The following is a 12,578-nucleotide window of genomic DNA, read 5'->3' on the forward strand; positions in this document are numbered from 1 at the left end:
AAGGACTTTCTTTTACTACATGTGCCAAGTGTCAGCAGACAGTGCAATTCCCCCACCCCTACTCTGCCCCACCAGCAGCAATGGAGGTTTATACACTGGTTACATGCAAAGGCTCAGAGTTGTCACACACTTACTATTGTGTGACCTTAACTTCTCTGAGTCTCAGTTTCCTCATTTGTAAAGTGGGACAATACTGACACCTGCCTCGCAGGGTGGTTCTGAGGATGAAAAGAGGCCATGTGTGTAAAAGGATAGCCCAGTGCCTGGCACTTAGTAGGGATTCAGTGATGGAATGATGATGGAGATGTTGATGGAAAGCAGAGCCAGACCGGAGACCCTCTACGGTCAGACCTAGATGATTTTTGTTTTTATCCACAGTCTAACAACTTCACACTTCAGTGACCTTTCAGTTGAAAAGAGACTTTGGGGACTTTCCTGGTGGCTCAGCGGTTAAGAATCCGCCTGCCAATGCAGGGGACACGGGTTCGAGCCCTGGTCCAGGAAGATCCCACATGCCTCGGAGCAACTAAGCCAGTGCACCACAACTACTGAGCCTGCACTCTAGAGCCTGCGAGCCACAACTAGGGCCCGTGTGCCGCAACTACTGAGCCCACGTGCTCCAATTACTGAAGCCTGCACACCTAGAGCCCATGCTCCACAACAGGAGAAGCCACCACAATGAGAAGCCTGCGCACTGTGAGGAAGAGTAGCCTCCGCTCGCCGCAACTAGAGAAAGCCCACATGCAGCAACGGAGACCCAACACAGCCAAAAAAAAAAAAAAGGAAAAAAAAGAAAAGAGGCTATCTTTGACATGGCACTGAGATGGATCAGATTTCAAATATCATGTGAATTATCATCAACATCTTGGAACCAGCTGAAGTCACTGAAATTTTTATGTTTTAAAACACATGTATATATGGGCTTCCCTGGTGGCACAGTGGTTGAGAGTCCGCCTGCCAATGCAGGGGACACAGGTTCGTGCCCCGGTCTGGGAGGATCCCACATGCCGCGGAGTGGCTGGGCCCGTGAGCCATGGCCTCTGAGCCTGTGCATCCGGAGCCTGTGCTCCGCAACGGGATAGGCCACAACAGTGAGAGGCCCGCGTACCGCAAAAAAAAAAAATAATAATAATAATAAATAAATAAAAATAAAAAAAATAAAAAACATGTATAGGGCTTCCCTGGTGACGCAGTGGTTGAGAATCTGCCTTCTAATACAGGGGACATGGGTTCGAGCCCTGGTCTGGGAAGATCCCATGTGCCGCGGAGCAACTAGGCCCGTGAGCCACAACTACTGAGCCTGCGCATCTGGAGCCTGTGCTCCACAACATGAGAGGCCGCGATAGTGAGAGGCCCGTGCACCGTGATGAAGAGTGGCCCCCGCTTGCCACAACTAGAGAAAGCCCTCGCACAGAAACGAAGACCCAACACAGCCAAAAATAAATAAATAAAATTTAAAAACATGTATAGGGTTTACTTTGAAATGCATTAAAATATAAAATGTATAGATGGGTAGATATGTGATAAAGCAAATAGAACAAAATGTTGATTGTAGAATCTGGGTGATTGTTCTATAGAAGTTCACCATCCACTTCTTTCAACTTTTCTGTGTGTTTGACATTTTCATAATAAAATGCCAGCAAAAGATACGTACAGAGTCTTGACCGTACAGCCAAGCTATAATCTTGATATTTTGTCTTTGGAAATCATTTTTTTTTCAACCTAAATATATGAAGGAATGCGGTGACTTAAAAAGAAAGTATCTTCTAATGCCCATTTCCTTGATGACTGACTCTTCCACACTTTAAGAAGCTCTGTAGAAGTTGGAGTTTCTTGAGTCAAAGTTCAGAAGCCCAAGATTAATAACAGTCACAATCACAGTAGGACAAATGGGTGTTTAGTGTAGCATTCACCATTCTAGATGCTTCACATTTAATCCTCACAAAACTCTTTGGGATACAGAGTATCATTAGCCCCATTTTACAGATGAGGAAACAGAGGCATAGAGAGAGAATAAGTAACTCACTCAGAGTCACAGAGCTAGTAAGTGGTGGGTTAGTAACACTGAGTATTTGATTCTGTCAGATAACTAACCCCAAACTAAGCTTAATGGGAGGTGGAGAGCGGTTATCAGTGGAATTCAGATTTGTTTGGGTTTTTTTTTTTTTGCTATTGCTTGTTTGTGCTCTGAGTTACATAAAGGATGTCCTCTTGTGATCAGAAGCAAGCTCATCTATGCCGGCTATCACTGTTAAAAGGACAGTCTTAAAAATGTGCAGAATTATCATTGTGATCATTGTTAAATCCAGCTATCCACTCCTACCTCTGCTGACTTCTCCTGTGGACATTATGGTGTATTCCATTCATTCTAAATATGACATTGAATAATTAGAGGACTGTATTTTTCTAACAAAATTGTTTTCTGAAAACCTTTTATAGGGAAAGCAGAGAATATGAAAGCCTATCTAAAGAGTGCAGAAGGCTATTTTGTCCTGAATAAAAGCACTACGATTGGAAGGCATGAAAATTCAGACCTTGTTTTAGAGGTAAGACCTCTTCCTAGCCAGTCCCCGATCCTCCCTACCCCTCACACCACCAAAAGTCCTTACTGTTCTGTGGACTCCAGTCTCTTGTAAAGCACAGCCTCTGGCTAACAGTCCCAGCCTTCCTAGGTGTGCCACCAAGAACCAATCCCGGCATGTGCTGGGTCTCCCTGGCACATGTGGTAAGAATGAGCACAGTGCAAAGTGCGATGGGCCCTGTGTCCTTTGCTGACTGTGTGTGCAGTGTCCCACCCTGATGGCGCGGTTTGGAAGGTGGGCGTAGAGCTGATGCTTGACCTTCACCTGCTCCGCGTCTGGCAGCCACGGCCACCTGAAGGGCCCAGCTTGAGCAATGGCCTCTCGCCCTTTCCAGAGCTTCTGTAGACTATGGGCCCCTCAGAGCCCTCGCCCGCCCCCGTACCTCCAAGTAGTAAATCAGGGTAAGCCCTGCGCATGGCCTCAGCGCTCTCTCACTTCATTTCATTCCATTCTCTGAATTAGCTGTGGCTTGGTCCACAGTCCCAGCTCATTGACAGCCAAGGAAGTTGGAAGAAATTGTAAGTAAGGAATTATAAAAACAGTGGCTTTGAGCCTTTTAACATTTTGAAAGGGATTAAAATATTGAAGCAGAAAGAGAAATGCAATGGAATCCCTTTAGGACTGTGAAAGGCAGACCACTCTCAGACTTCACTCAACAGATTTTTTTTAACTTTATTTTGAAATAATTATAGATGCACAAATAGTAGAGGGAATGGCACAAAGCATGTGTGGAGTCCTGTGCCATTTTACCACGTGTGGATTTGGGTGTGGCCCTCAGGATATAGGAGTATTCCATTATCAGAGATGTCCCTTGTGATGCTCCTTTTATAGTCACAATTCCTCCTCCCACCATCGTCCCCACGCTCCGAAAACCACTAATCTGTTCTCCGTCTCTATAATTTTCATCATGTATGTATGACCTTTGTGATTGATTTTTTTTTTTAGTCAGTGTAGTGCCCTTGACATCCATTTAGGTTATTAGCTTGTTCTTTTATTGCTGAGTAATAGTCCACGGTATGGACGTATCACCTGTGTTTAACCATTCACTTTTTTTTTTTTTTTGCTGTACGCGGGCCTCTCACTGCTGTGGCCTCTCCCGTTGCGGAGCACAGGCTCCGGACACACAGGCTCCGCGGCCATGGCTCGCGGGCCCAGCCGCTGCGCGGCATGTGGGATCTTCCGGGATAGGGGCACGAACCCGTGTCCCCTGCATCGGCAGGCGGACTCTCAACCACTGCGCCACCAGGGAAGCCCCTAACCATTCACTTTTTGAAGGACATTTTGTTTCCATTTGGGGCTATTACAAATAAATGTACTATAAACATTTGTATACAGGTTTTTGTGTGAACATAAGTTTTTATTTCTCTGTGATAAATGCTCAGGAGTATGATTGCATGGATTAACATATGTGTTTATATATATTCGGTTTGTAAAGAAACTGCCAGTCTTATCCAGCGTTGCTGTACCATTTTTCATTTCCACCAGCAATGTATGAGACACATCCTCACCAGCAATTAGCATAAACACTGTTTTTCATTTTAGCTGTTTTAGTAAGTGTGTAGTGGTATCTCATCATAGTCTTAACTTGCATTTTCCAAATCGATAGTGATGTTAAATGTCTTTTCATGTATGTGTTTGCCTTCTGCATATCCTCTTCAGTGAAATATCTCTTCATATCTTTTAAGTGTCTCTAATCGAATTGTTTAGTTTTTTACCATTGAGTTTTGAGAATTCTTTATGTATTTTAGATATGAGTCCCTTGTCAGATAGATGGTTTGCAAATATTTTCTCCCATCCGTAGCTTGTCTTCTCATTCTCTTAGCAGAGTATTTCACAGAGCAAAAGCTTTAACTCTTGATGAAGTCCAGGTAGTTATTTTTTCTTTTATAGATCATGCTTTTAGTGTCATGTCTAAGAACAGGCCACAACGTCCCTGACCCTGAGGATTTTCTCTTATGTTTTCTTCTAAGTGTTTTATAGTTTTATTTTTAAATCTTTGAACCATTTTGGGTTCACTGTCGTTTATGATGTGAGATTTAGGTCAAAGTTCATTTTTCTTGCATGTGGATATTTAGTTGTTCCAGAACCATTTGTTGAAAAGACTATCCTTTCTCCATTGAATTGCTTTTGCAAGTTTGTCAAAAATAATCTGGCCATACTTTCTATGGGGGCTACTTCTTAGTTCCCTATTATGTTTCATGGATCTATTTGTCATAATGGATCTACCATTATGAGATAGCCTTGATTACTGTCGCTATGTAAGTCTTAAATCAGGTAGTGTGATTCCTCCCACTTTTCTTTAAAGAAATTTTTTAACCTATTCTAGTTGCTTTGCCTTTCCATTTACATTTTAGTGTAAGCCTGTCTGTATACACAAAATATCATGCTGTAATTTTGATTGGAATTGTGTTTTATCCTATATATCAATGTGAGAATAATTGATATACTCCTACATTGTCTTCCAATTCATGAACATGGTATATTTCTCCATTTATTCAGTGTCTCTCATGAGTGTTTTGTAGTTTTCAGCATACGAGTCCTGAACATGTTTTGTTAGATTTACACTTAAGTATGTCTCTCTTTTTTTTTTGAGTGATTGTAAATGGTATTATATTTTTAATTTTGGTGTCCACATGTTCATTGACAGTATATAGAAATACAGTTGATTTTTGTATGCTTCTTGGGATCTTGCAACCTTAACTGCACTTTCTTATATAAGGGCTTTTGTAGATTTCTTGGGATTTTATACATAAACAATCATGTCATCTGCAAATAAGAACAATTTTATTTCTTCTTTCAGAAAAGGAGATCTGAATGCCTTGAATCTTCTTTTCCTTGCTTTATTTCCCTGGTTAAGACTTCCAGGACTCTGCTGAACAAGAGCAGTGTATAAATCCTTATATTCGCTTGTTCCTGACCTTAGGGGAAAGCAGTTACTCTTTCACCGTTAAGTAGGAGGTTAGCTGTAGGGTTTTTTTTTTTTTTTTTTTTTTTTTTTTTTTTTTTTTTTTTTCTTTTTGCGGTATGCGGGCCTCTCACTGTTGTGGCCTCTCCCGTTGCAGAGCACAGGCTCCGGATGCGCAGGCCCAGCGGCCATGGCTCACGGGCCCAGCCGCTCCGCGGCATATGGGATCCTCCCAGACCGGGGCACGAACCCGTATCCCCTGCATCGGCAGGCGGACTCTCAACCACTGCGCCACCAGGGAGGCCCAGCTGTAGGGTTTTTATACATGTTCTTACCAAGTGAGAAATTTCCCCCTTTATTCCTAGTTTTCTGAGAATGTTTATTGTAAACGCAACAGATTTAAAGATAACTCCATGAACCTCCCCGTGAGATTCTCCTCCATGATATGGTCTCCCTTCAAGGACACAGAACATCTGTTCAGTGTGCAAAGTGGGAGGAAAAAGAAGAAGAAGAAGAACTGTAGTTTCTTCTTTATCCTAACAAGGCATAGATTTGGGGTCGTTTTATTTCCTGTCTGGCTAAAGTAGAGACAGAGATCTCTGTTTTGAACCGGACTATGATATTAGAAAACTGTAGTAATTTTTAAAAGCACAGGCTTTGGAGATAGACAGAGCTGGGTTTGAATCTCATTAGGCTACTTTGTGGCTGAGTGACTTCAACCAAATTACTTAATCACTCTGAGCTCCTTTTCCCTGTCTGTAAACCTCTTACCTCACAGGGTTATTCTGAGGATTAAGTGAGAAGTGCATATAAAGAGCCTGGCATGTGGTGCTCAGTGAATGTCACAATGATCATTATTATGGTCTCCTAAAACAGAGACTGAGAAGAATCCTCAGAGGTGCACAGGGTTGAGATGAGGATCCACTGACATTAATAAGCCATTTGGAAAAGGGAACTAATGAGGACAGTTATTAACTAGACAGAAATTGAGTTGCATTCATTGTATATAAATAATTGACTGCTTACTGCTCCTCGGACTTAGCTAAAGAAATACGTCACTAGGCTTCCCTGGTGGCGAAGTGGTTGAGAGTCCGCCTGCCGATACAAGGGACACGGGTTCGTGCCTCGGTCTGGGAATATCCCACATGCCGCGGAGCAGCTGGGCCCATGAGCCATGGCCGCTGAGCCAGCGTGTCCGGAGCCTGAGCTCCGCAGCGGGAGAGGCCACAACAGTGAGAGGCCCATGTACCGCAAAAAAAAAAAAAAAAAAAAAAAAAATTTCAGGGATTTATATTACTAAAAATCATCCTTGCAATTACCAGAGGTTACATCTAGCAAATAAAAAAGATTGTTTTATTTGCCTGGATCAATCCTAAAGAATAGGCAGTCATGCTTCTAAAGATTTCTACTCATCAGCAAGGTTGACATATTGTTTTGACTATTGGTATCGTAGTATTTCAACATCATTTACTCTTTCCGATAATGGAAGGTAGTTACATGCTTCTTGTTTTTAAAAATTGTGAGAAAGGAAAATATAAGGAAGAAAATAAAAGTCACTTGTAATCATTTGGCTCAGGGAAAAATCAATATTGATATTTGACGGGTTTTACCCTCCAGACTTTTTTCTATATCCTGTAAGGAGTTTGGTTCCCTAAGGCAGTAGGAAGCCTGTTTATAGCCAGGCTAGTGAGAACTGTTTATAGTCAACAGTGATAACTGTTGCTATCACTCATTCATTGCACAGTATTTACCCAGAGCCTCAGCACCAAGCCAAGTCTAGGGGTACAGTGATGGCAGAACTGGACATGGTCCCTGCCATCAGGAAGCTGCCAGGAGAGAGAGAAATAAGTCAAATGATCCCACAAAGGTGTGACTAATTCCATTCCAACATTGGGGCTGTAAAGGAAAGGAATATGGTAGACAAGGAGGACTTAACTAGACAAAAGGAGAAGGGAATGGCATGTGCAAAGGCCCTGGGGTGGAAGAGCATATTGTGAACCCAAGGGACTGAGAGAAAACCAGGGCGTCCAGAAGTCAGAGTGGGAAGGAGGAGGGCTAAGGGACAAGTTGGCCTCCTTCATGTCACCATAAGGGTTTTGATCTTTATCTGAAAAGCAGTAGGAAGAAGGCTTGAAGGATTGTAAACAAGGGGGAGACCTGCCAGTGAACATCCTGGCTGCTGTGTGCAGACGAGCCATCAGGAGCTCTATTCACAATCTCCCCTCTCCCAGTTTACACGGCTCAAAAGCCTCAGCCTTGCTCATTTCACAGCTAAACCTTGCAAGTTATAATTTATATGATTTGATGTGCCTTGTAAACTGTATTTTTTAGAGTTGGATATGGCTGTTATTTAAACTCTGCTGAGAAAGGGACTCAGTTCTTCCAGAATGAAGAAACACCAAAGCCAGTGGTTGTTGGATTTTCTGCATGTTTAAGAGTGGTTGTTCAACATGAACTCCTAGGCATTCTGACCCAGTGGGTTTGGGGTAAGGCCCAGGAATCTTCACATTTGTATGCTCCCCAGGTTCAGGTGGGGGGAATGGAGTCCCTGGAGTTGGTTCCAGGACCACACTTTGAGAACCCCACCATCAGTGCTCCCTCCCTCTCCCTTCTTGATCAGCAGAGCTCCTGCTTGTGTGTGTGTGTGTGTGTGTGTGTGTGTGTGTGTGTATTCTTTCAATAAACTTTGTTTTGAGGAAAAGAGAAGCGAAGGGTAAACAATGAAGGGCTGACTGACCCTACCCCCTCCCCAGGGACTCCCCCAGTCCCACCCTGGGGAAGTCCCAGGATCCCTAGAAGACTGAGCTCTAGGACAGCCCAAGTCAGTGCAGGGCTGCAGCTAGGAAGGTGGAGATGGAAGAGAAAAAGAAAGAACAGACATGACAGGGGGATGAAATGCTGGTGTCCACACCTCACCCTCGGTGGTCAGTGTCCTGCCAGGCATCTCCTTTCTCATGGGTTTAGCCATCTCTCCAGCCTGTGTCAGCCCTTCTCGCGTGGGATCTGAGGGTCATGAAGCCAGACTGATCTCATACACATACCCCAGATCCCATCCAGCCGGATGACTCTCGTCCCTTTTCCTGGCCCCTGTCAGTTCTGGGCTGCCTCTCAGGAAAGAACCAAAGCCTACACCATAATCTTGTTTATTATTATTAAACAAGGCTGCTGGGATTCTCCTATTATTTGCATAATTTCACGGACATGCAGGTATGTCTGCTCTGTCAAAGGACACACACAGCTGTAGCTCTGATGGGCATGGCCAAATTTCCCACCAGAGGTTTCTGGATGTGGTGTCCTGCCAGCAGTGGACGCCCGTCTCCCACTCCCTCCCCAGCCTAGGGTGCTGACCCCCCATTGGATCTTCACTGATCTACGGGGTGAAGTATGGTACCTGTGTCATTTTAATTCACATTTCTGTTATTCTAAGCGAACACCTGCATTTTGAGACATAAGGTGACAGGTGGACTCTCTGTGGGGAAATCCACGGAATGAAACAGGCCTGGGAGGGTGCACTTGCTGGCTCCCCATCTGCATCGCGCTTGTCCTCCTGCCTGGGTCGTGCTCCCATCCTCCCCCCTCACCCCCACCTCACCCCTGGCTTCTCCCCAAGTGCTCCTTGCTCTGGTGGTTCACCTGTTAGCTCTCACCAGTCCTCAGGGAATGTTTTGTCCCCTGTTTGGGAACTGGCAGCTGATTTCATTGGTCAGTACCCAGCACAGCAATTGATGGGACTAGTTTCTCACCAGCAGATGGAGGGCTTCCAAGAGGAAAAAGTTCAGAGGAAAGGGCTAGATCGTGATCTCATTTTTCTTTTTTTTTTTTATTGTGGTAAGATATGCATAACATAAAATTTACCATCTTAACCACTTTTATTAAGTGTGCAGTTCAGTGGCATTAAATATATTCACACTGTTGTGCAGCCATCACCCCCATCCATCTCCAGAACTCTTTGAATCTTGCAGAACTGAAACTGCACCCATGAAACAACAACTCCCCTTGTCCCCCCATCCCAGCCCCCAGCAACCACCGTTCTGCTTTCTGTCTCTATGACCTTGGCTACTCTGGGTATCTCATATAAGTAGAATCATAACAGTATTTGTCTTTTCATGACTGGCTTCTTTCACTGAGTATAATATCCTTTCACTGAGTATAATGTCCATGTTCATCCATGCTGTAGCATGTGTCCGAATTTCCTTCCTTTTTTAAGGCTGAATAATATTCCATTGTGTGGATTCACCACATTTTGTTTATTCATTCATCTACTGATGGACACTTGGGTTGTTTCCACCTTTTGGCTGTTGCAAACAATGCTATGAACATGGGTGTATAAATACCTCTTCAAGGCCCTGCTTTCAGTTCTTTGGGATATATACCCAAAAGTAGACTTGCTGGATCATATGATAATTTTATTTTTAATTGTTTCAGGAACTGCCATGCTGTTTTCCATAGTGGCTGCACCAAGTTACATTCTCACAACAGGGCACAAGGGTTCCACTTTCCCTGCGTCCTCACCAACACTTGTTATTTCCCTTTTTTTTTTATAGTAGCCATTCTGATGGATGTGAGATGAAAGAAAGATCATAATCTTTTGAATAGCATACATAATGCAAACAGCTACAGCATACATTTATGGACTACTTACTGCATCTCACATGGCTTTATACATCATCTATGTATGTTCTGTATATATATTTATAGAATTATATCCACAAAACAAATCCTGTGCGGGTGAGAACTACTATTATCATTATTATCCTCATTTGATGACATGGACATGGGACTCAGAAAGGTTAAGGAACTGGCCCAAATCACACAGCTAGTCGGGGGAGGTGGGGCTGAGTTTCAGACTGAGCTGACTCAAGCTTCTAAAAACAGAAGCTTCACTTTTTGAGTGTAAATTTAGCTTTGGGAACATCTAATATCTAAATTGGAAATTCTCAGTTAACTGAGATAACAAGATAATTGACTAAGCTAGGGAAATTCCACCCTGTGGAATCGAGAATGGGGGTTGTCAGTGAAATGTGAGATCAATCTTCTAGTGATCCTCATTCATGCAACAGACTGAGGTGGTGCCATCTAGGGGGGGATTTGGGTAAAGAGGAAACGTTGACCTGGTGCTTTCCCAGGAAGAGGAGCATTGGGGCTGTTAAGTGGGGGCCCAGCAAGAAACACCACTTATCTCTCCAATCCAGCCAGAGTAAGTTCTCTGCTTATAAGGACTGGTGGAGTTCAATTAGTCCCACCTGGATAACCCAGGATAGCCTCCCACTTTTTAAAAAATTTTTTAAAACTTTTTGGCTGGGTTTGGTCTTTGTTGCTGAGCACAGGCTTTCTCTAGTTGCAGCGAGCGAGGGTTACTCTTTGTTGCGGTGCACGGGCTTCTCATTGCAGTAGCTTCTCTTGTTGTGGAGCACGGGCTCTAGGCACGCGGATTCAGTAGTTGTGGCACGTGGGCTCAGTAGTTGTGGCTCGTGGGCTCTGGAGCGCAGGCTCGGTAGTTGTGGCACACGGGCTTCATTGCTCTATGGCATGTGGGATCTTCCCGGACCAGGGCTCGAACCCGTGTCCCCTGCATTGGCAGGCGGATTCTTAACCACTGCAACACCAGGGAAGTCCTTAGTCTCCCTCTTTTAAGAGCACTGATTAGTAACCTTGACATCGGCACAGTCCCTTTGGCCACGTCATGGAGCATATTCCCAGGTTCTGGGGATCAGGGCATGGGCATCTTTGGGAGACCATTCTGCCCACCACATTAATACTACCACCTGACTGGACCGTTGCTTTGGGACTGGTCTGAGAGCTTTCTGGAAGTATCAGTAGGATCAATGCCACAGGCCATGGAGAAAGATGGCTGGATGAGCTGGCAGGTGATAATCCCGTTACCAAGAGGGCAGGAAGCAGGACTGGTTGAGTGAGCACCTCAACATCCGGAAGCAGCCAGGCCTGGAAATGAACCAGGGGTTGGAAATACACACCTGCGAATCCAGGGGGTGGTACAGTGGCCCCAGCCCATGGACAGAGTGTGGAAGAAACGGACATCTGTGGGGAGAGGAGCCCGGCGTGGAGACCTGGAAGCAGTCAGAGAGGTGAGGGAGCCAGAGAGCTGCTGCCAGGCTGAGGGTATTCATCACAGAGACAGCTTGCTTTGTGCCAGGTACTGTTCTGGGCACTCTCGAGTGTATTAACTCATTTCATCCTTAGGAGGTTAATGTTGTTTGCCCCACTTTACAGATGAGGGCGTTGAGGCAGAGATAGGCTGAGTATCCTGCCTGAGGTCACAGAGGGAGGCTGGGGCACTGGGCACCACGCTCGGGCAGTCTGATTTCAGGACCAGCCTCTCCTGAGGCCTTGCCGGTCCACAGGGCTCTCCCGGGGAGACCGGGGAGGAAGGATCCAGCTGACGGGGAAGCAGAGAAGCTTCTTCTTTCCTTCCAATCCCAGACCCGTTGTCTCACCAGCGCCTGGCCGTTTCCTCATATCCTTATTCTTTTGAAAACCCCATTTTTTTTTTTACTATTTCTGCACTACATCCCTTTCTGGAGGCAGTGGGGGGATGGGGCTGGGGGATGGGATAGCCTAGAACCAAAAGGTTAAAAGAAATAGATAAAACACACACACACACACACACACACACACAAGTTAATTTCAAAAATGTTATCCCACTCCTTAGAACATGTCACCAAGCAGTACCTTTTGTCAATCCTACGAAGCCCAGCTTATCAAACTCATTTTTGCTGCTCAGGGAGCAACCAAAGAGAAACAAAGAACCGTGCCCCAGGCTGCACAGCTGGAAGGTAGCAGAGGTGGGACTTGAACTCAAGGCTTTCTAACTCGAGAGCCCATCCTCTTGCTCATAATAGAGAACATTTCCCATTTGCCCTATGTTCTCTTCTAAGTGCTTTAGTATGTATTATATCATTTATATGTCACCAGTAGCTTATAAGACTGTCCTTTTGTTACCTTACAGATGAGGAAGCTGAGGTATCACTTGCCCAAGGTCACCCTTCTAGGAAGTAGGAGAGCTGGACTCGAGCCCAGTCTAATAACCACCACGTTGCCCTGCTCCCCCAACCCCTGAACCATCAGGCCAC

At 44.8% G+C, this 12,578-nt stretch overlaps 1 protein-coding gene and 1 pseudogene across 2 annotated transcripts in view; one reads left to right on the plus strand and one right to left on the minus strand.

Moving 5' to 3' along the window:
* Window positions 1-12,578, minus strand: part of LOC308620769 (centrosomal protein of 78 kDa-like) — a 571,052-nt pseudogene that overhangs the window by 225,686 nt on the left and 332,788 nt on the right. The gene's annotated exons all lie outside the window — the stretch shown is intronic.
* Window positions 1,634-12,578, plus strand: part of LOC308621086 (forkhead-associated domain-containing protein 1-like) — a gene marked incomplete at its 3' end in the record, with an annotated part of 102,156 nt that continues 91,211 nt past the window's right edge. The window contains 1 exon segment of the mRNA XM_081241258.1: window positions 1,634-2,546. Within this exon segment, the coding sequence (XP_081097384.1) occupies window positions 2,454-2,546 (93 nt within the window). The 5' untranslated portion in view covers window positions 1,634-2,453.

Source organism: Mesoplodon bidens (assembly GCF_964165515.1).
Source record: "Mesoplodon bidens genome assembly, chromosome: 7".
Classification (NCBI taxonomy): Eukaryota; Metazoa; Chordata; class Mammalia; order Artiodactyla; family Ziphiidae; genus Mesoplodon; species Mesoplodon bidens.